Here is a 24,477-nt window from a genome sequence, read left to right as displayed (position 1 = left end):
ACTGAAGAACAGCATTTTGAAAGTGGGTAGGTATTGAGCTGGGAAAGATCCAGTATGGGTCCCCACTATCCTTTCCTTGGTACCAGAAACAGTCTGGAGTTGAACCCTTATCCCACAAAACTGAGGAGGAAATGTTTTTTGGTGCCCTGGGACTGTAGTTCCTGAAGGATGAGAGGAAGAATATTTAACTGGTTGTGGGACAGAGGTGTAATGTCTTTGAAGGGAGGTAGTTCCTTCCAGGACATACTGTAACCTTTTGTTGATGATGGAAAATACCCACTTGTCTGTGGCAATCTTTTCCCAGTTTGTAATGGAGTCTTTTTGAAAAGGGAATGATAGGACCTGGGGGAGGGGAGATAGTCAGAGGGTCCCTTTCAGGTTTTTCAGGAATTTTTTTTCTAGGTGCCTTCTTGTGTTTCTGAGATGGCCCATGTTCTCTTCTAACAAAGGAGGTGGGCTTGACAGGATAATTCATCTGGTATCTGGGTACTCAGGTAAAAAGGATATGTCTGCAGTCCTCCATAGTTTTACCTTGCTCCTGCATAGTTTTAAACAAGATAGCCGCCCGTGGTCCAAACAAAAGGTCCCTGCCAAAGGGGGGGGGGGGGTATAAAAGTTTAGTTCTGAAATATTCTGGCAGGTGCTAGTTATGAAACCAGGAGTATCTCTGAATGACCAGTCCAGTAACAGCTGCTCTGGAAGATGCCTCAACAGCACCACAGCTGCATTTTATACTAAGCCGAGTGGCCTGAGTTACCAAGGACAAAATTTGTTGCTTGGCTCTATGCCTGAGATGTCAACCACAACCTTGTTCAGACTTTTTTAAACAAGAAACATCTTTACTGAATTATCACTTATGACACAGGCAATCATACATTTATGTAAATGAAAACAAACCATATTGACATTTTCAGTTGCAAACATTATACACTGCTTATAATCTTCTCTACAGTCACTGTCAGTCAAACATTACATAGCTTGTTCAATTTCTGCCTTCCCTTAAACCTTACTCTTTCTCCAAAACATTATTCTGTATGCATTGTTCCCACAATTCCCCCCCCCCCTTTTTTTTTTTTTATAAAATTTGATGTCTCGGGTGAGCTGTCACTACTGCCATACACTTGATGAACACCCTGGGGGCTGTGGTGAGACCAAAGGGCAGAGCACGAAACTGGTAGTGACTGGCTCCCAGCCAGAAGTGTAGATGGCTCCTCGATGCTCTGTCCATTTTTATGTGGTAGTACGCATCTTGGAGGTCTACTGAGCACATCCAAGTGTCTTTTCTTAATAGAGGGAGTACAGACTACAGTGTCACCATCTGGAACTTGTCCCTCTTTACGGATTTGTTTAATTTGCTGAAGTCCAAGATGGGCCTCCAGTCCCCTGTATGTTTTGGCACTAAAAAGAATCTGGAGTAAGTTCCGAATCCTACCTGGTCTGCGGGGATGGTTTGGATGACTCTGTTTGCGAGCAACTTGTTCACTTCTACACTTGCTTGATCCCTGCAATTGGGTGGAACATCCGGGATCCTCTTGGGAATATGTGGTGGAAGAGAAAAGGGTATGGAGTAACCTCTGGTGATAATTCTTTGTACCCATTTGTCTTGGGTGATGTTTAGCCAGGCTTCTGGATACAAAGAAATGCGACCCCTTACTGGCTCCAGAGAAGCACAGTTGGGCCCCACATCAGGAGTGCTGATAGGGTCGGCCTCAAAATGAAATCGAGGCCTCCCTGGTTTTGCAGTCCGCCCCAGCCCCTAGGGCGACGTCTACCATTTGCCCCTCCTCCTCTGCCTCTGAAGGAGGAGTCACCCTATTCATCCAAGAAAAACCTTTGGGACATCTTGAACCACATTTTGCCACCTCTCTGACCCTTGGGGTATGGTCTAGAGGGAACTGTAAAACATACTCCCATGGCAGAGAGCATTTTCTCTTCTTGCTCGCACCTGGTGAGTGCGTCTTTTACCTTAGGTCCAAACAAGGAAGAACCGTCAAAAGGGGCATTGGTAAATGTAGACGAATGGCTCCACAAAATTACACAAATGCGTCCAGGAGTGCCTCCTAAGGTAAACTCCTGAACCCGCTACCCTGCTCACTCCATTGGCTGCATAAGAAATCAGCCTCATGGACGACTTAACAATGGAATTCAAGGTGGACAACTGAGCAGAACCTTATCAGGGACTCCTTCAGCAGCTGTATCTTGTAGAGTCTCTCCCAACTCCTTAAGGGGATCTCTCTGAAGCCTTGTAAAATGTGTTAGGTAGTTCAGCGATCTGAGTGTGAATGCCACTGACAAAAAGATATGCTTCCCGTACCTGTCCATCGTTCGAGACTCCTTGTTCGGCGGATGGGCAAATGAAGTCTCCGCCAGTTCCTTCTTAGTGGCCGCCGCCACCACCATGGCATCTACAGGAATGCCCTTGGACAAAAATTCCTTCTCCTTGGGGGCTGACAAAAAATTATTTGGTCTCCTGGGGACTAGCTCCACGGCATCAGGAGTCTCCCACACCTTTCGACTAACAAGGTCTAAAAGTTTGTCAAATGGTGGAGACACCCAAGAGAAGGTGGAGACCCTAAAGCCTTCAGGTACACCGACTCCTCATCAGAAGGGGTAACAGTGGGCCAGCGGAACCTCTGCTTAAGGATCTCTAAGATGTCAACAAAGGAGCCATCAGAGGACGACTTGGGGGAACCTTCGGACTCCTCGAGGTCAGTGTCATAGGTAAGAGACTCATCCTGGGAGTCTACATGCTTCCTCTTTAATGTTCTCTTCTGAGGGTACTCCTCAGAAGTATATTCTGGGGAGGTCTTGGAAGAGTGGGGGCCACCAGCCAGGGGCTCCTGAGGTTGCGAGTCTCTGCTGTCCAGAGAGGGAGTAGGTGCTGAGATGGAGGTCGGTGTCCAAGGGGGAAGAGTGTCAGTACCCCTGGGTGGAGCTGATGATCAGGACAGCACAATCCGCATCATCTCGAAGGCCAACCTCTTCGGCTCTGAAGACCTCCCCGGCTCCGAGGGGATGGAGGAAGTCATCGGCTCTGAGATAGATGTAGGGTCCGAGCTCACCCTAGCCGATGCACCGAGAGGGAGACTAGGAACCAAAGAGGTCCGGGTCCAAGCATCCCTGTCGGGGCCGACTGGAGAGCTTTGGCTCCTAGACACCCTGGATGGAATCAAAGGTGTCAGAGCGGAACTCGGCTCAGAGACCGCCTCGGGGGGAGCAGGAACCAAGGGTTCCACAACCAGTGGTACCAAGCACTCTGGCTCCAAAAGCCCAGCATGGCTCAGAGGAGGAACCACAGAAGGGGAAATGGACTCAAGTGGCTCCGGGACAGACTGGGTTAGAGCCAACAGCATTTTTGGTAAGGCAGACGACTTCAGGAGTATCAGCACTACTCTCTCCACATCTTGTTCTGATAGGCTTCCTGGAAGATCTGGAAGATAGTTTGGGAGATCTAGACCTCTGTAAGATAGGGGTCCTTAAAGTTGGGAAGACTGGTAATGGATCTCTGGACCAGCTCCGATGTCTGCTATCAGTAGTCGGCTCTGAAATGTATGGGGCTGACACTGGAGTCATGGTAGCAACAACCTCGATCAGTTTCGAAATCAGTGGAGTCGAGGAGGGAGAAAACTTGTCAGGTTTCGACATTTTGGGAGGTGGTTCCAAGGCACCAGATGGCGCCGGGGAATGCCTCTTGGAAGGTTTAGCCTTTTCCTTTTTAGATCTATGAGATTTTGAGGAGGAAGACAAGCAACCTCCACCCCCAACACAAACCATGAAACACATACTTCACAAAACCAGTGTGCCAATCACACCCTTAAGGCAAAATAACATACCCAACATACTAGTAATAGGTGACTCTATAATCAGGCACACTGACATCCCACTCACTAGGCTGAATAAGGAGAAGGTTACTGTTAGCTGCCTGTCGGGTGCCAGGATCCACCACATAACACAAGCACTCAGGTCACTCCATAACAAGTACAAATATGACTCTGTCCCTGTCCATGTTGGTGTGAATAAAAACAAACACAACAGGAGGCAAACTGATATTATGCAGGTCCTATAATCCAAGGTAGCATGCAGTTTTAAACGTAAAAAGATTTATTATCAACGTGAACTCTTTTCATCACCAGTAATATGGTAACTTCATCAGAAATGAACACCAAGTAAATACATTGGTTTAAAATACAAAACCAAATCAACACATGTTAAAAACCAACCAATCAACGGGATGTTTTATTTAAAGAAATAACCCATTTTAGAAACTGTGTATCCCATAGTAACAATATACTACTCAATAAAACCCACTCAGGTACCTGGAATTTAAAACCCACTCAGGTACCTGGAATTTAAAAATAATAATAAAGTATTAATAAAGTAAATAAGCAAAGACACTGCCAGAAATATACTGTCTATAAAATATTTTTATATATATAAAAATATATGTAAAAACCAGCTTATTGTCATAAATATAAAAAATGTAATATATATAAACTTTTAACTCATAAAATCTTTCACCTAGTTAAACTCTTTAGTTTTAACAGACAAGAGATGTTGCAAGCTTCATTTACACCTGGGTACGAAAAGGCATTTAACAACAATTGCCATTCTAACTCGCGTTCTTCCAGTAGTAAAGCTGAAGGACCACCTCTAATGTCAGGTAAAACCTGATCAATAGCCTTAAAGCAAAACTTGTTCCCACCACACAAGTGGGAGTGCTTAGCCAATGCATTCTCACATTTATTTTTATCTATGGCATATACATGCTCATAGATTCTCTCCCGAAACTTGCGGTCCGTTTTACCTAAGTAAAACACCGGACAGTTGTTACACATGGCAATGTATATCACATTACGTAGGTAAAACAGACCGCAAGTTTCGGGAGAGAATCTATGAGCATGTATGGTGGGCACAAGTTCTGCTTTAAGGCTATTGATCAGGTTTTACCCGATATTAGAGGTGGTCCTTCAGCTTTACTACTGGAAGAACGTGAGTTAGAATGGCAATTGTTGTTAAATGGCTTTTCGTACCCAGGTTTAAATGAAGCTTGCAACATCTCTTGTCTGTTAAAACTAAAGAGTTTAATTAGGTGAAATATTTCACGAGTTAAAAGTTTATACATATTACATTTTTTATATTTATTACAATAAGCTGTTTTTTTACATATATATGTTATATATATATAAATATTTTATAGACAGTATATTTCTGGCAGTGTCTTTGCTTATTTACTTTATTAATACTTTATTATTAAATCCCAGGTACCTGAGTGGGTTTTATTGAGTAGTATATTGTTACTATGGGATACACAGTTTCTAAAATGGGTTATTTCTTTAAATGAAACATCCCATTGATTGGTTGGTTTTTAACATGTGTTGATTTGGTTTTTGTACTTTAAACCAATGTATTTACTTGGTGTTCATTTCTGATGAAGTTACCATATTACTGGTGATGAAAGGCATTCAAGTTGATAAATCTTTTTACGTTTAAAACTGCGTGCTACCTTGGATTCTAGGACCTGCATACTATCAGTTTGTCTCATGTTGGTGTGAATGACCTGAGCCACACCTCCCTGGACTACATAAAAAGAGATATGGAGGAGCTCTCTGATCACGTAGCCCAGGCCAGTATGACCCTGACCCTGAGTAGCATCCTGTCCTCACCAAGAGTGATACTAAGGTATAAAGAAAAAATTTTCGATTTCAACAATTGGCCAAGTTTCTGGTGTCATTCAAAGGGGATTCAGTGTCTGTCCGCCTGGGATGACATGCTTGACAAGCCACATTGCTTCGCTAGAGATGGGCTGCACCTGTCACCCATACTGGCCAAGGCTCTTGCCACCACCATAGTGCCTTTTTTAGGCAAGGCTCAAAAGACAAACCCACCATCGTAAATAGCACAAGTAACAAAAAACTGAGGGTAATGCTACTCAATGCCAGAAATCTAAACCTCAAAATGTACGCACTTGAGGCACTCCTCAGTATGGAGGAAATCGATATATGTGCAGTAAAGTACAGTTTTGTACCTACCATAAATGTAGATGTTCGAGGATTCCATTGCTGCAGTCCTTACTATTGGGGTATAGTCCGCGTCCAGTCGGCCCGAATACCAGAGTATAGAGGCTGGCGTCGGTCAGGCGCATTAGACTGACGTCAGTACGTCAGGGTACTAATGCGCATGACCGACGTCATATCCTCAGTCTTTTCTTGCCCCAGATGTCAGAAGACCCTAAAGACAAGTCCCAAAATACCTGCACCAAAAACATGTACAATATATACAACAATATATACAAAAATATAAGCATGTAAACTCACCTACACAACCACCCCTAAACACAGAGGGGAAGGAGGGAGGGATTGACTGCAGCAATGGAATCCTCGAACATCTACATTTATGGTAGGTACAAAACTGTACTATGTTCTTCGTTTTCCATTGCTGCAGTCCTTACTATTGGGTAGAATCCCAAAGCAGAGGTAAGGGAGGCTGGCAAATCATAAAGAAGTAGGAGCTGACAACATGCCTTGCAAAACAGCTGTGGCAAAACCAGCCCTAGACTTAGAGTAGATAGGAAGGTGATAATGCTTAGAGAAAGTATGCACTGAACTCCAAGTAGCTGCTTCCAAAATATCCTTAGTTGCCACCCCCCTTAGAAATGCTGTTGAAGTGGCAGTAGCCCTAGTGGAATGAGGCCTGATCCCAGCAGGAATCTCCTTGCCATGATGGGAATAACAAAATGCAATGCAAAAGCCAATCCACCTAGAAATAGTTTGTTTTGACACAGGCTTGCCCTGTGAACTCAAAGCAAAAGAAACAAACAACTGCTGAGACTGCCTAAAATCCTTAGTCCTGCTTAAATAATAACGCAATTGCCTATGTACATCTAAAGTGTGCAAAATCTTTTCCCCTTTATTTTGAGGGTCTGCATAAAACGTAGGCAAATGAATAGTTTGGTTTAAAGCCACACTAGAAACCACCTTAGGCATAAAGGAAGGATTAGTACGTAATGATACCCTATCCTTATGGAAAATCAAAAAGGGCTCTACTGCCGTAAGGGCCTGCAACTCAGACACCCTTCTTGCAGAAGTAATAGCCAACAGAAAAGCAGTCTTCCATGACAAGTATTTCAATTCAGCAGTAGCTGCAGGCTCAAAAGGTTGTAGAGTAAGTTTTTCCAACACAAAATTGAGATCCCAAGCAGGAGTAGGAGCTCTACGTGGGGGTCTTGTATTCTTTGCCCCTCTAAGAAACTGCTTGAACAAAGGATGCGAAAACAAAGGTGGGTCACAATCATAGTGAGCTGAAATTGCTGCAGCATGAATCTTAATGGAAGAGAAGGACAAACCTTTGTCCAGTAACTCAGTAAGATATTGAAGAGCCACACTCAAATTAGGATCAGAAATCTCCAAATTCTTTGCTGTACTCCAAAATAAAAATCTCTTCCATTTGTCTGCGTACACTCTCCTTGTACTAGGTCTTCTAGCTTCCATAATCACATTTAAAACTTGTTGAGGAAGTTGAGACCTGCTGTGTTTCAACACAGAATATGCCAGGCTGTTAGATGAAGAGAGTGAAGCTTGACATTGAGCAGATGACCGTCCTTCTGAGATAACAGATGAGGAATCAGAGGTAAAGGCCATGGAGGCTTCTTTACCAGACTCCGTAGTAGTGGGTACCAGTGTTGCCGAGGCCAATCTGGAGCTATCAAAATCATCCTTGGCCTGTCTTGTCTGACCTTTAATAGTACCTTTGGAAGAAGAGGCAGAGGTGGAAAGGCATACACATGAAGGTTTTTCCAACTGAAAGACAGAGCATCCACTTTCCAAGCTGTGTGATGAAACCCTTTGTGCAATACTTTGGCAGCTGGTGGTTTAGTGGAGAAGCGAACAGATCTATGTCTGGAGTTCCCCATGACACTGTCAATTTCTGAAATACATGAAGATCCAGTTTCCACTGTGGGGAGCCCTGATTTGTCTGCTTAACACATCTGCTAAGGAGTTCTGTGTTCCTGGCAGAAACCTTGCCTGAAGAGTTAGTTGCAAGCTTAGCGCAGTCTCCCATAAAATCATTGCTTGCCTGCATAGAGGATAAGAATGTGTTCCCCTTGCTTGTTGATGTACCACATGACAGTTGTGTTGTCTGTTAGAATCAACACCTGCCCTGGAAGAAGTAACTCCTTGAAAGCCATTAATGCAAACTGGACTGCTAACATCTCCTTCATGTTGATATGTAGATGCTGTAGTCTGGCAGGCCACTTGTCTTGTATCCACTTTCCATTTAGATGAGCTCCCCAAGCAATGTGCGAGGCATCTGTCGTTAAGATCTGACTTGACTCTGTGCGGGTCACAGAGAGTCCCTTGTTTAGGTGACATTCCTGAGCCCACCACAAGAATTCTTTTTGAAGGCAACGTATTCTTTGAATGACAGTGTCCAAATCCTGGCAGTGCTGTGTCCATACATTTTTGAGATACCATTGTAGCTTCCTCATATGCAGTTTGGCATTGGGAAGCACCAGAATACAAGATGCCATGAACCCTAATGGTTGAAGGACTGTCCTTGCAGTCAGCACGGACTGATGAGATAGTTGATGGAAGTAAAGTGACAGACTCTTTTGTTTGTCCGGGGTTAAAAAGGCCATCTGGGCTGCTGTATTCAGTCTCACACCCAGAAAGCACATGTCTTGAGAGGGTACTAGACTGGACTTTATTTCGTTCACAGAATACCCTAGGCATCTTAGCACTGCTATAACATATTCCAGATGCTGTAGAAGGTCTTCCTTTTCTTGAGCCAGAATCAGGCAGTCGTCCAAGTAAGGATAGATTTGAATTCCTTGAAGCCTGAAGTAAGCTATCACTGGAGCCAGAACCTTTGTGAATACTCTGGGCAGTAGATAAGCCAAAGGGCAATGCAGAGAACTGATAATGAGAATTCCCAGCTCGAAACCGCAGATACTTCCTGCAACTTAGCCTTATAGGCACATGAAGGTAAGCTTCCTTGAGATCTAAAGTTACCATCCAGTGATCTTTGCCCAGCAGAGGTAAAAGCTGTTGTAACGTCAACATCTTGAACTTGGGAATGTCCAAAAACGTGTTGAGGAGAGATAAATCCAAAATTGGTCTCCACGTGTTCCCCTTCTTTGGTACTAGGAACAGGCGAGAATAAAATCCTAGGCCCCTTTCTGATACAGGGACTGGCTGAATGGCCCCTATCTGGAGTAACTGAGAAACTTGTTTGTGAGCCTCTTTTCTTTGTGGAGGAGGAACGTCTGGCATGCCCTTGAAAGGGGGCATTGTATGGAAATAAAATCTGTAACCGTGGTGAATGATATCCAACACCCATTTGTCTTGAGTAATTAAATCCCAATTTTCTTTGAAAAGAGACAGTCTTCCTCCCAAAGGAGCTGCCAGACGGGAATCTACTGGCAGCTGAAAAGACAGGTCATTGGGTCTGTTTACGAAAGGACTGACCCCTGCCTCACCAGAAGTCTGAGCAGGTGAACTCCTGTTCTAGGCCTAAAAGAACCTTGAGCCCTGCCCCTACCACGCCTAGACCTACCCTAGACTGGGAATCATAAGCAGGATATGTCCACCCCTTAGCAGGCCAATTTCTACTAAACTTTGGTGGCTGTACCTGCAAAAAATCTTTAACAGTTTGCATAGACTTAGCTTTGTCCTCCATTTTCTTTAAAACTGCTTCCACAGGCGATCCAAACAACACATCAGACTGTAAAGGAGCATCCAAAATCCTTGTCTTAACATGCTCAGCTAAATTCTGATCCTTCAACCAGGCATGCCTAAGAACAGAACTGGTAGCAGCCACCCTCGAGGAGGCCTGTACAGCATCAAAACCACATTGCAAAGAATGCTTACCCACTTGTTCAGACACATGAACCAAATCCAGCAACTCTTTACACTCAATACCTTCCGCCAAAGCATCCACCTTAGATTTCAATTGTGAAAGGAGATAATTCTGATATTTTAGCATGTGAAACTGACAATTCAATGCTCTCATGGCTAGAGTGGAAGAAGTATACACTTTCTTTCCCCACCTATCCAAAGCCCTTGCCTCTTTATCAGTGGGAACAGGATTTTTAACCACAGAAGCCTTAACCCCTTTAGGCCCTTGAGAAATAGTTTCTGGGTCCCCTAGGACTCTTAAACAAATATTTATGAGCTTCGGGCACCCTATAATACCTATCAGGCTTAACAGGAGCAGGAGGCAAAGAGTCAGGGTTCAGGGAAGCCTCTGCAAAAACAACTTTCACCACATTCAACACAGGAAGAATAACTAAAGGCCCATGCTGGGGCAAAACAAGAATTCCCTAAGCCTTTTCCTGGAATCAGAGTAATCCTGGCCTTCCCATTTAAAGTGCTCCCTCATGGAATGCAGAGTCTCTGAAAATGAGAAATCCTCAGGAGGAGAAGCTGTAGGAGTGGAATCATCCACATCAGAATCAGAATAAGTAGGATACCCCTGCATATCTTCCGCAGAAGATTCTGAATCCTCTGAACACTGTTCAAAACTATCAAACTCGGTTCCACCCTAGGCCTCTTATCAGGCGGGGCATAGAACCTCTAATCATAGTAATCAAATCTTCTGCCATTTTAAGCATATGTTTCTTAGGTACAGAACCCGAAATGCTAGGAGAAGCCCCACTGAAGCTGAACTAGGCCTACCTCTCAAAGAAGTTTTGGCAACAGAAGGAGAGGCTCTAACTACCTTGGGAAGAGAGGGAAGAACAGTCACCTGAGAAGCCCCTCAGCCTGGCCTACCTCCTGAGAAGGCACATCCTGTAATAGTAAAGTTTCTGCCTGGGACTCCATGGAAACTCCTGGCAAAACCTCTGGCTCCACTGAGCCTTCTAAAGAACCGACGTCCGGGACTGCCGGTTCATCAACCCTAGGCTTCGCTGTTTTGTCCTTGCGCTTCTTGGAGGAAGCGGGCGTCGGAGCATCCGACGGCATTTTATAATTGCAACGCTTCCCAAACACTAACCTGGCACAGTCTAACCTCCTCTTAATAGTGCGTTTGTTAAACCTAGCACAAGAGCGGCAACCAACAACGTCGTGCTCAGGCCCTAAACAAGGTATACACAAGGTATGGTAATCCCTATGAGGTATCTGTTTCCCACAAGAAATACAGTTATTCACTTTTTCTGACATCCGGTAAAATACTGAGGCAAGAAAAAACCAAAATGTTCCCCAACGGGGTACTTAGCCAACTCTGTTTCGGTCTGAAACTCCGGTTTCGGAAATATTTCAGAACGCCAACCTGCACTCGCAAAACTGCTTCTGCATCGGACCATGCGGCAAAAAAGACTGAGGATATGACGTCGGTCATGCGCATTAGTACCCTGACGTACTGACGTCAGTCTAATGCGCCCTGACCGACGTCAGCCTTATACTCTGGTATTCGGGCCGACTGGACGCGGACTATACCCCAATAGTAAGGACTGCAGCAATGGAAAACGAAGAACATCAGAAGCCTGGTTTAAGGCTCCAGAGAACACCCCAGCACTACCAGGCTACAACTCATACCATACATTTCAGCCAGAGAACCCGAACCGAAATACAAAAGGCGGGGGCGTATCCATATTCATCAAGGATACCCACACCTCCAGGTTAGTGGCACAGCACGATGATTCAAAGATCATCCACGTCCAACTAACAACTGGGCAAAACTGCAATTCAAATTGTAGCTTGCCACAGATCACCCACCATGTCCCAGGACCCCATTCCACATTTCCTGGAAACACTGGGAAACATAAAGGTCCTACGAAACACCCTAATATTGGGTGATTTCAATTACCCAAACATTAACTGGGAGAACTACTCAAGTACTAACTCCCTTGCCCAACATTTCCTAGAATTTATAAACTCAAACGCCTTGGTGCAGCTGGTCAACACTCCCACCAGAGATGACAACATACTGGATCTGGTCATCACCAACATGGGCGACCGGTGTTCCACACCGGAGGTCAACCCCTCGCTGGTTAGATCTGACCATAAACAAATAACTTTGGATATCCACATTCTGCCCCCACCCCCGGACAAGGAAACCACCATGAAAACTTCTCAAAAGCAAACTTCACGTTACTTAAGACTGAGGTGGAAAGTTTCAAAGCCCCCATGCAGAAGGATAACTCTGTCCAAACTGCAAAATCCTTTACTAATGCTTTCTTCGGGCACCTACAAGAATACATGGATTGTGCCATCCCAAGCAAAACCAAGACTCACTCCTCCAAGAAAGGAAACCAGTCTGGTGGACTCCTGCCATAAACAAGTTATACAATAGAAGGAGGAAACTAGTACAGAAAAGAGTAAAATCCCAAGAAGGGAAGATATCCCTGATCAGTATCAGCAAGAAACTATGATCCCTCATAAAATCATCCAAGGCGAGCTCCGAAAGAAAAATTGCCAAGGACTCCAAAAATAACCACAAGGCATTCTTTAGCTATGTCAAGAATCAAAGTGACAATGCTCAGATCTGCTCGGAGTTTATGCAGAATGCACAAAATACATTGAACCAACCGATATCGCCAACATCCTGGCAGACAGGTTCAGAGCAAACTTCATCCCCCTCTCACCCCCAAAAGGGCCCATAACCATACCAGAAGAATGTAGAGTCCCTGAAATCACAGACACTCAGGTTAAAACAGCCCTCTCCAAAGCCAAAAACACAGCATCAATGGGACCGGATGGTGTCCCAGGCTGTGTCCTACACAAGCTCAAAGACTAACTAACCCCTCACCTAAACACATTGTACAAACTCAGCCTCTCCACAGGCTATGTACCCATAGAGTGGCGCACAACAATGGTTATTCCGCTCCACAAAGGTGGAGCCACAACAGACGCTGGGGAACTATCACCCTATAAGCCTGACTAGCTTGGTCTGCAAGGCTACGGAGCATATCATCATGGAACTCAATAACAGAGACATTGGGAGCATCCAAACACTGGACCCTACTCAGTTCAGCTTTGTTAAGGGCAGATCATGCCTCCTAAACCTGGTGGACTTCTTTGACACGGTTACCAAGGCTATAGATGAGGGAAAGGTGGTACATACAGCCTGCCTATACCTCGCAAAGGCCTCTGACACCATTTCCTATTCTGGTATTACAGACAAGCTCACCAGCCTGAACATAAACCCCTATGTCACAAGATGGATTGCCAACTGGCTCACGGACAGAACCCACATGGGTAAGAGTTGCGGGAGCTAGGTCCGACTCTAAACCGGTTACAAGTGGCATTCCCTAGGGCTCAGTCCTAGGATCCCTCCTGTTCGGCATATACTTCTCAGAGGTACAGGCAAGCACAGGAGGACTATGGCTGACCAAGTTCTCAGACGACTGCAAACTAGGGGCTATAATTGACTCTCCGGCTGACACAGACATCCTCCAAAAGGGTCTCTAAGACGGATACCTGGTGTCAAAATCATGGCCTCAAGCTAAATGCCAAAAAGTGCATAGTCATCCCCTTTGGAAAAAACAAAGTACCCACAAGCTACCACATAGGTGGTAGTCCCCTAAATATGGAAGATGTAATAAGGGATCTTGGGACCCAAGTAGATGGTAATCTCACCTTTGATAATCACATTGCCAAAGTGGTTAGAAAATCTTTCTACATGGCTCACCTAATCACAAAAGGGTTTGCCATCCAGATCAAAAGAGGTCATTGTGCCCCTCTACTCATCAGACCCATCATAGAGTACAACGCCCCATTTGGGATGTACCTTACAAGACACCTGCAACAGTTGGAAAGACCACAGAAGTACCTCACCAAGAGGATCACTGGCCTCAAACAGATGCCCTATGCAGCTCGACTGAAGAAACTTCAGCGGTACTTGGTTGCATACCGCCTACTCAGAGGTTATCTCTGCCTGACATACAAGGTCATGTCCAACCCAAAATTGATGGACATGCTCCACCTAAAGAAAACCTTATCCCCCTCAAGCCACACGCTCTAGGGATCTAAACCTCACCACAACAATAAATAGGACATGCTGGAGGGATAGATTCCTGTCCCAGAGACTTCCTATGCTTTGGAACAAGATTCCAATCTACATAGGCAGAGGTCCTCGCTAACGCTATTCAAAAGAAACCTTGACGAGTGGATGGGAAACAGAAAGTTTACCCTGGGGATCACTTCAGTGGCTCTGCTGGACAGAGGCACAGGGAACTAGTCTAAGTGGGTGGCGAAAGCCAACACATTCTGGCTGGGCTTATAGGTGCCTTCGGGCAGATAGCCTAGTACCTACCTATGAACCTATAAGACGAACTGGCCTCAAAGGAAGGCTTAAGGAGACCTTTTAATTTAGTTTGTTCTTCCGCTCCTGTAAGATCCTGGCACTGAAAGAATGGCAAAACAAACATGTTTCTTGCAGATGGATGGCTCCGAGGCAATGCACACAGTTACTGTGGCCATCGGTAACAGACATCTTCTGCGAGCATTTCAAACATTTCTTAAACCCGAGGGTTTATGATCCTTTGCCTCTTTAGACATGGCAAAAAGACACAAGCCAAACACACCACGAGGACTAGGTCCTCTAACATAAATGGGCCTAGCGCTTACCACACTAACAGTAATATAGAAGAAATTGCAAAAAGTGATGAACTTAGCCACAGCCAAGAAGCACATCTGAACTCGTCTATGGGGCAAACAAGATCTGGGGATTATACTGGTGCACCATGGGATACCTACCTAGCCACAAGTCAACTAGAAGACTTTGAGCTTGCTAATAGGCTGTCAGTGCCGATGATCGGCTCCGAACCCATGTGTAAGAATGAAGGCGAGACAGGACTACAGAACATAAATCATTTCCTTAGTTACACCAATTTGCTCACCCAGTATTTCTGACACACTAATATGCAGGAAATTTTTAGTCTTCCAATTCATCACACTCCTCAAAAATATGTTCCCAATTGCAATTACCTCTTTCTTCCCCATCACACCTCTAAAATTTGCACTCTAACTCAAGAAAAATTATTTTGTATCTGCTTGGGATATACAAATACCTACACAAACACTTCCAAGCAACGATCCTAAATCTTCTAGTCATAACATAATTTTTAATCCATACTCCTAAGTACTTCATTTTATTATGTCCCCATACATATGGGTAGATAGTTTACAGCTAATGCCTTTGTTTTATTTTCATTAATTTTATATCTGAAAAGACTTGAAACTGTCTTGTAATGTTACAAAACAATGAAATGTCCTTTTCTGGCTTTACTGGGTAAAACATATCATCTGCAAATACAGCCACTTTTCTTGATCACCATACCAATTATATCCATGAATTTCTGAGTCCCCAATGATTCTAAATATATCACAAATAAAGGGGAAAGAGGACACCCCTGCCTGGTTCCTCTGTTCAAACAGAACTTATCAAAGAGGACCCCCCCCCACATACACACACACTAATTTTTGCCTCCGCTTCCTCTTATATCTTCCTGATCAAGCTTATTATTTTATCAGGGAATGAAAATGCTTTCATTGCCCTGTTCCTAAAATCCCAGCTTACTTTGTCAAATGCTTTCTCTGCATCAACACCCACCAACAATGGTATTTTCTTACATTCTGCTTCCCTCTGGATCATTGTTTTGTTAATGCTGTCAGATGTTTGCCTTTCTTCCAAAAAACACTTTGATCCATATCTATTTATTTTGGCATCACTTTTGCCTTCTTTGAGCCATTATAGACATAAACACTTTATAATCAAGGTCCAGAATCAAAATGAAGCTGGATCTGATGGGTCTTTACCATCTTCAGGTATTACAGCCACCACTGCTTTCTTACAGGATGTTGGCGTCTCCCTTCCTTTTAAAGTACTGTTAAAACCTTCCAGACCTTTATCACTTTCTTTCCTCCTAGCTTCCAAACTTCCACAGAAATTCCATCTGTTCCTGAAGACTTTCCTGTATACCGGTTATATATCACAAATTTTACCTCATCTCCTGCTATCCCAACTGTTAGTAATTGAACCTTATTTACCTCTTTTTCTTGATTTCCACATTTCTCTGCTTTACAAAGAATTTCATAAAATACTTCTAATACCTCTTCTGGATCGCTGGTTGTTTCCCTAGTTATAGGGTCCCTCAGCTTGACAACACTTTCTACATTTTGTTGCCTGATCCATTTTGCTAAACGTTTTTATGCTCTGGAGTTATCAATAAAACAGTTGCTTACTAATCTTTGTAAAAGCATGCATATTAATCCAGGTAGTCCCTTATTTTCTCTTTAGAACTCAGCAGTTGCTCCTCTTCTTGATTTGTTAGACACCCCTATCCTGTAGTACTTTAAACTTTGTAAGTCCCTCTAAGCAATTCTTGTTACTGCTTAACCATATCTCTTTTTCTTTTATTTCTACCCTATTTTTAAAACCCACTTTTCATTTTATCCCACACCCTGGCTACATTTTCTGAAGAAATTTCTATCTTCCCTAATAACTCCTGAATAATTTCCACTACCCATTCCTTAAATTCCTCTCTGTTTAACAGAGAGGTGGGGAAGTACCACCGTCTCATTTTTATTCATTATTCTGCATTTTTATTTTAGTTATTATTTGAGTGTGATCTGAAATAGTTATTGGATGTGTATCAAAACTTCAAATTAAATGTGCACGTTCCTGTGAATTATAAATTATACCTAGCTCACATCTTCCATACTAAATATTTTCATCATTTTTTTTCAAAACTCTACCTGCTTTTGTTATATTTTCCCCACTAGGCTGCCAGATACATCCTCACTGTTGCAAATAAATTCCCTTCCCCAACTATAAGTAATACTGTCTGCTGAAAGCTCCACTGTAGCAGTTTTAAGTGGAATATAAACACATGCCTACATAATCCTCCTCCCTTGTCATTAGCCCCTTACTACCACAAATCTATCATTATCTTTTTCCCCCTCCTCTTTGACCCTCCAGGAAAAAAATATCCTGAAGATAGGAGATATGGCAGCTTGAATTTCATACCTGCTTCTTGACATTCCCTGATTGCTGGAATAAATTTACTCCTCATCTGCCTGGTGTCCAGTGAGTAATCATTTACTGCAAACACTTTACTGTCCCCCCTTTCAGTACTTCATCCTTCGGCCAGTTTTGTCAGAGTCAAATCTCTCTTTTAGTAGGGTTACATCTTTACTCTTGGTGGTCTTAGCAGCTTTCTCATAGCCAGGTTTGGTGTGTATATATATATATATATATATATATATATATATATATATATATATATACACACACACATATATATATATATATATATATATATATATATATACACACACATATATATATATATATATATATATATATATATATATATATATATATATATATATATATATATATGTATATACACACACACATACACACACACACACACACACACACACACACACACACGTGTCCTTTCAATTAATAACCCCTCTTGTGGAATTCCAGTACAGTTGCTTATTTGTGCTTTCAAAAAACTAATAGTCTGTTCCTTCCAGTTTCTCTGGTTCAACAGAAAATCTCAGGTTTTCTCCATGTGTTCTGTCCTCTAATTCTACATTTTTTGAAACAGTCTAATACTCAGCCAGCCTTTTCTTCATCTTGAACTCTGACAGTTGCAGATTTATTACCTCATCTGAATATCTCTTTAAAGCTTCTTCCATTTTTTCAGCCTTTTGTTATTTGAGTTGATATACTCCTCCAGTGTTCATGGTTTCATTTATTTTAATCAGCACATTTGACTTATTTTCTCCTCTAGATTACTGGAAGTCATGTCTTGCACCAAAACTGGAACTTGAAATGCTTTTTGCTGAACAGTTGCAGGATTCTTCCCAGCTCACCTTTTGTGATTGATTTTCTTTCAGTTTTTTTAAATTTCTTCTTTGCTGGCATTCAGACAGTGCACTTACTAGCCAGTACCTGAAATTTATCCAAAAATTACAAATTCACTGGTTCTCATTTCTGAGTTCATGTTATCACACAGAGAGCTGAAATTAAGCTGCAACTCAGTGTGTAGCCATCTAGGAAATGTCCATCTTGCTCAGACTGTTAAGGATAGATAAGAGATATTTGCTTTTCTGGGTCTTATAATTAATGGCCCTGAAGGCCAAGGTAGAAGCACAGGCATCTATCTATCTATAGCCCTGCTATCCTTGTCTGATGGTAGGACATTAACATTAGGAAGTGGCTTACCAGGTTTGCCTGAGGGTATGGATATGGCCACACCTGAATGGCTAGTTACGGGATTCTTAAAAAGGAACTTAAGATCATCTGTAATCTTCCAGAATCTGTCAAACCTTTTGGTAACCCAGGGCTAAGAGTCAAGAGCTGTGGACATGGATACCAAAGTATCCAAAATGCCTCCAGGACTAGAGGGGCAGGGGAAGGGGCTGAAGTGCCCACCTCTTAGCAGACGGTAGTTTTGGGCAACAGCAATTTGCTTAAACTTCCACTCAAAATACTTTATTATATTTATAATGGTGCCTCTGAAGGATGCTGCTTCCATAATGGAATCAAGAAATACAGGATCTTCATCATCTGAGGGTACTTGGCCAGAAGAGTGGATGTGAGAGGAATAAGCCAAGGAGTGGTCATCAGAATCTGAGGTCTCCTCCTCCTCCTCTGAAGATTCCACAGTAATTTGTGTAGTGGGTGAAGGAGCTGAAAAGGAAGGTAGTTTAAAAGTCATAATGGTCTTGAACAGGCCCTGAGGAAAAGTCTATCTGCTTGTTTTCCCTAGATGGAGGAAGACAGGAAAAACATTTAGTCTTTTCTTACTTTTTCTTTGTGGCAACAGTCATCTGACTCAAGCATGGAGGCTCTGACCGCTGATGTACTTCAATTAGTTTTCCAGGAATCTCTTCTCATACTAAAATTTGTGGGATGTCTTCAGGTATCTCTAAGATCATGATCTGCATGGTCCTCTGATGCCACACCAACCTCTAATGTGGTCATGCTAAAGGTAATCTGAGGTTTAGTCTGACATACTGCAGGGTCTGTACTTTCTGTGGGTATGTCTGTATCAGAATGGACAAACTGTTTCAGGCCTAGGCCTCAAGACTTTTTCTTAGAAATGGAAGACACATCAGGAATAGAGGCATCTGCCATCTTAGGCTGGGCCAGATGTTTCAGTCGTTGGGTCCCTAAAATGTGTTCAATGAAGACAAAAGGGAACAGAATATCTTGAGCAAAGGACTGGCAAATGGAACAAGATCTGTAACAGTGTTCTGCGTCTAAGCAGAAAAGACACTGAATATGAAGATCTTTGTATGGTATTCTACCTGCTACACTCACACTTACTCCTCCTAGTTGACATCTGACAAAATCACAGGAAAACAGTTTAAATAAGAAGGAATGGTCCACAACTGGGTACTTATTTGAATCCGAGAAGGTTTACAGTACAAATGACCATGAGAAGATCAAACTGACAAGTACAAGACGTGCATCTGGGCTGGCTGTGCGACAGTATATGGAATTATGCTACTATGTCCACCTATACACCCCTACACTTCTGAATTGAAGTCATATATACATATTCTTCTGGCTGGGGTATCAAAGCCTGAACCTTGGCAGATGTTAGTGGGGGAACCCATCTGTTTGGAATACTGCAACAGTGATTTCAGATATGACATCACATCATGCCTTTCTCAATAACATGAAGGCCTGCCACATAACTTTTACTATTATTTGGTTAACAGTATCAACATCTTGGCATTTTACAGGCTGTGACTTAATTTTATACAAAACAGAAGCTTATGATTGAGTCTCAGATTGAAACAAACTTATTATGTGCTTAAGACATGGATGCTAAGAACTTCATCTTGACAGTGAAAGTTTTTGATTGGTTAAACCTGACCAAAACACTTGGCACTGCATAAAAATGCATCTCTTCCATGCATAACCAGCAACAGGAAAAAATGGTACAGGACTGTGAAGCATTTTGCCATATTTAAAAGCCTTTAAATGTCTGTAAACACTTAGCATTGCCAAACAGACAGTAGGCCGAAATGAAGTGCCTCTGAAGAATGGATGGTTTTAAAGGCTGTTAGGACACTTTGTTCTGGAATGCCAAATATTTAACAGCTTTTAAAGCTGCATTACCTTCTGCTGCTATTCTTTGCCTGCCAGCACTGTCTGCTGTTAATCACTAGTGTGAGACCTAGTCTTAACAAGCCTTAGGGATGGTTCACACGCTTGTCTTTTTCCTACTTTTACAGGGTAATCACAGCTTTCCATGCACTACAGTGAGATGATCACAATATGTGTCTCATGCATACCATAATAATATCAGCAAGGGTTACTGATGAGAACTTGGGAGCAGTACTCAGGTACTCTATGACTGATTTAAACAATCACTGAGGTGACTCTATTAATTACAGTTGGAAGACGATGCACTTTTGCTGTAATCCTCAAATGCAGGCTAAACAAGCTAAACAATTTATCTCTAGCATCAGTTTAATCAATAACTGTATGATCTGTGAAACATTTGGAAATGAAAGACGTATACAATTCATCACAAGGAAAAAATCAGTTAATCCATTAACTTAAGTTCCTTTACAACTTTATTTTTAATGAGCGACAGACAGGCAAGTACCAATACTTTTTTTCTGTTCTTGCAATCATAATTATGGTTACTTTTTTTCTTCCTAATTATTCTAGCATATCAGGATTATGCTCCCTGGATTTTCTTTGTTTACTGTACTTTTCAAGCAAAAAAATAAATCTTGGCGGTTTAGCACAGCACTGAAAATTCTGGTGCACACAAAAATAAAACACTGCATCCCATTAATAAAACATAACTATTAATAATGGAACAACAGGCCACTACCACCATGTGACACTGAAATAAATAGGCCGCACAATTTGTAATGACAAGAAGTTAGAACACCTACGCTGCCACCTACTACTGGCATGTTTGCTGTAAAAAATGTGCACGGGTGGGGGTGGAAGGATTGTGTATGGCATAAAGAAAGTTTTTCAATTTCAAGTTTTCTGGCATGTACTTAACCTTAAGCTAGACTAGAGCTATCTGTCTACATTATCCATACCCCTTTAATGTCAGCTTTTAAGTATGATCCAAGAGTGGAAAAGGAAGCTATACAGTCCAGGATAACAGTTGTTGCACACCTGTAAAATTAAAAACAAAATGGGGACACACCATACTGAAAATACTTCCACTGATTTACTTGAACTGGTCGACAATGAACAATGACAATGACAATGATCACTGTCCATCACTTCCTCTGACAGATGGGAAGCATACAAGACAGAACACACACTCTCTATGTACTTCTGTAGTGGGGCTCCTAAATCCTCAAAAGTGGGAGTGTTGACCCACAAATGCCCATTCTCTACATACAGACTACGTCCTAGATCATACCAATGTGGAAGAAAGAGTAAAACACTTTTTCACCTTTCCTTTCATATGATGCTCTACATCAGAGGTAATATAAGTAAGAGATTCAGGTATGAGGAGCAGATCTCATCTATCAAGGATGCAGGTAGCGCCACCCCACACAAACAAATTTACATTCTGAAGGCCTACATGTATTGGTAAGATTGTCTGCTGTACATCATGGGTCAGTCAGTCAATCAAAGCAGACCCATGTTCACAGGGATATATCACTCTTCCTCTCTCTTTGCTAGGGTGTTGTGTACAGTGACACTGAGACACACTGAAACCATGGATTATTCTACAGGACGGTGCAAGCTTTGGTCCATATTCACAATATTCCAAAAAAAAAGGGATTCTTGAGGTAAAGTTCAGCAACATACATATATGCATATATATTTGTTTATTAATTTGTTACTATGTGTCAGTCTTTACTGAGAGCTGATATATGCACCACAGTTACAAGAGACTACAAATGCATATCTTCACAGACATGGAAAAAGTGCTCCATTTTTTTTAAAAATCATAAGTAAATGTACAAGATTCATTAAGAAAAGTGCCGCTCTTCAGAGGTGATTCCCAACAGTACTGGCCTGGTATGCAAGCAAAGACTAGTGGACTCAAAGTACAACATAACTGTTATACAATCTCTGTTCCATGATGCCAGACCATGAACAGTCTTTCTGAGTTCAGGTTGTTTGAAAATAAAATTACCTTTGTTATTACCATAAATCTTGGTAATACAGAAAAAAGGAAACTTCAGAGAGCATGAAAAAAAATCTGAATTTTGTCTACTTTTTAATGCACTGCTCTGATGGGATTATAAGAATCACGGGCCATTCATAATTCCATTTTGTTTTATGTAATAAAAATACAGACATCTTGAGCAGTGCCCCTATTAAACTACCACCGTTCTGATAACATTGTTACCAAATGAAAAATGTATCAAACTTCTAAAAAAAGGCACAATTTGAAAACCTACTTCATCATCATTATAACTGCCTATGCTAACTTAAGAGGTGCATTTTACCTGTAGTCCACGTAGCCTTCATTTTATTTTCATTTTTCATACGTATAAAAATCAACATAAAGCTAGGGAAATGATACCTCACTAAGTAGTCCATCTTCAGTAAGTACTCAACATACTTCATAAAACACTATTTTCCCAAACGCATGCACACACACACACACACACACACACACACACACACACACACACACACACAGTCTCTCTTCCCTGGCATAAAAATGATTGACTTGCTTCTTCACTTTACAAACCCTGCAGTAATATGTGAACCAGTCAGTTGGTCTAAAGCACAATGTGTACTTTTTTATAACAATAATTTAAAAAAGGCAGTAAATAACTATACAAGCATGAGGCAAAACCACTGCATTAGTAACACAGGACCTGACTTACAGCAGCTTCAACAGAACATACAAAATGAAGGACAACAAGTCTTTTGTAATGCATCCGAAATACAGTAGCTTGCTGCTAGGACACTTGCAGGTCAAAATGTCTTTGATCTGGAATGAAAATTATAAATAAATAAAATCACCAGCTGTAACCCAGCAGATTAGGATTTTGTCAAAAGTTCACTCCTTCTTTTGGTCTAGAACCCTGTATGGCACTCTGGAAGCATCTGCTGACTTGTGCTCCTCTTGTGTTACTGGTAGCATTGCCGGGCCATATATTTCAGACATACTGTCATTATGGACCAGAGCACCGTATGTAAAGGAGCCATTAATATCTGGTTGAATTGCATTGCCATTGTTGTGAACATTCTGGATGCCTGAAAGAGAAATGAAATGCACAAATTTAATGTTTCTGCTTGCTGTAGTCTTCTACACTGGACAAGTATGACCAAGGGCTAAACTTATTCCAGCAGGGTAATAAAAGCAAATTAATCAGCTGCTGTTAACTTTGGGTAGAGAATGCAAGCATACATACAATTATACAAGACCGTGACAGATGGTGCAAAGTTAGCCAGTGAAACTCATGGTCAACTGGAACTGCAACCCTCAGCAACAACATTCGAGGGTGCTCAAAGGTACAGCAATCTTACAGTAAGAAAATATGCATTTCTGGGCAACTGGGAGAATGAATATCCCAAATGGAAGCACTTTTTGTGTTAATTACTTTTACTGTTCAAAAACTAAGCCATATATTCACATCAAAAGTCTCTACTATACATACTTAAGGCTTATTTGCTACCTTAGTGTTTTCCAATACTGTTACCCTAATGTTCTCATTATTTAAGATAATTTTTAACTTCAACTTATTTACACAAGACATTACTTAAAACATACATAATTAGAAACAAAGTATAAAGCACTGGTCCAGATAAAATCACTTTAGCAAGAGCTAAGACGCTCTCTGATACTCTCCCTGTGGGAGGAATAAAGACACTGTGTTGAAGTTTCAAGTAGTTTATTCAGCTAAGTAGGTAGACGGAAGAGTGTTCCTGTTCTAATATATTACATTCAACAGGTCAGTTATTGAAAGGCAGTTACAGACAATGTTGGGAGGGTCCAGGGGGGCTGATTGGAGGAAAATATGGGAGATGGGAAAACAAGGAGCCAATCCCAAAGCTTAGAGGTTAGCCCTTATTTGAATATTCAAAGAAAGAAAGAACCAGCTGGATGACCACGACTACAGAAACGATTTTAATAAAAAAATACCATAAAATGAATAAAAGACAAGCGCTTTTGCAAATGCTTCCTTAGGTCTTAATACAAACATCTATGAAAAGCTTATATATATATATATATATATATATATATATATATATATATATATATATATATATACACACACACATGAAATCAATTCAACAGTCCTGAAGGACTCTTCAGGGTTTACCAGCACAGCAGTCTGTGGAACCTCATTCTTAGTTAAAAGACTTACTTTTATTTTCTTTAACAAACACATGCAAGGAGAATTCAAACCAATCACTATAGAACCATATTTTAAAAAAACACATTCGCCTGGGCTTCATCACATCCATTTAATACACTGGTTGGTAGACTGGTTTAAAGTTTTAACCTTGAAAATGTCTGCTTTTATGAGGCTGCTGACATGCTTTATTAAACTGTTTGTT

The 24,477-nt window shown here is 41.8% G+C and overlaps 1 protein-coding gene across 1 annotated transcript in view; it reads right to left on the bottom strand.

Moving 5' to 3' along the window:
* Positions 1 to 20,531: 20,531 nt before the first annotated feature.
* The window catches only part of NIPAL3 (NIPA like domain containing 3), a 750,101-nt gene continuing 746,155 nt past the window's right edge, over positions 20,532 to 24,477 (bottom strand). The window contains exon 11 of the mRNA XM_044083192.1: positions 20,532 to 23,169. Coding sequence (XP_043939127.1) covers positions 22,973 to 23,169 — 197 coding nt within the window. The 3' untranslated portion in view covers positions 20,532 to 22,972. The remainder of the gene's footprint in view (positions 23,170 to 24,477) is intronic.

Source organism: Protopterus annectens, chromosome 1.part1 (assembly GCF_019279795.1).
Source record: "Protopterus annectens isolate FY-2018-M chromosome 1.part1, PAN1.0, whole genome shotgun sequence".
Lineage (NCBI taxonomy): Eukaryota > Metazoa > Chordata > Ceratodontiformes > Protopteridae > Protopterus > Protopterus annectens.
The sequence above is the reverse complement of the archived record's forward strand: the minus strand, read 5'-3'. Positions and strand labels throughout refer to the sequence as shown.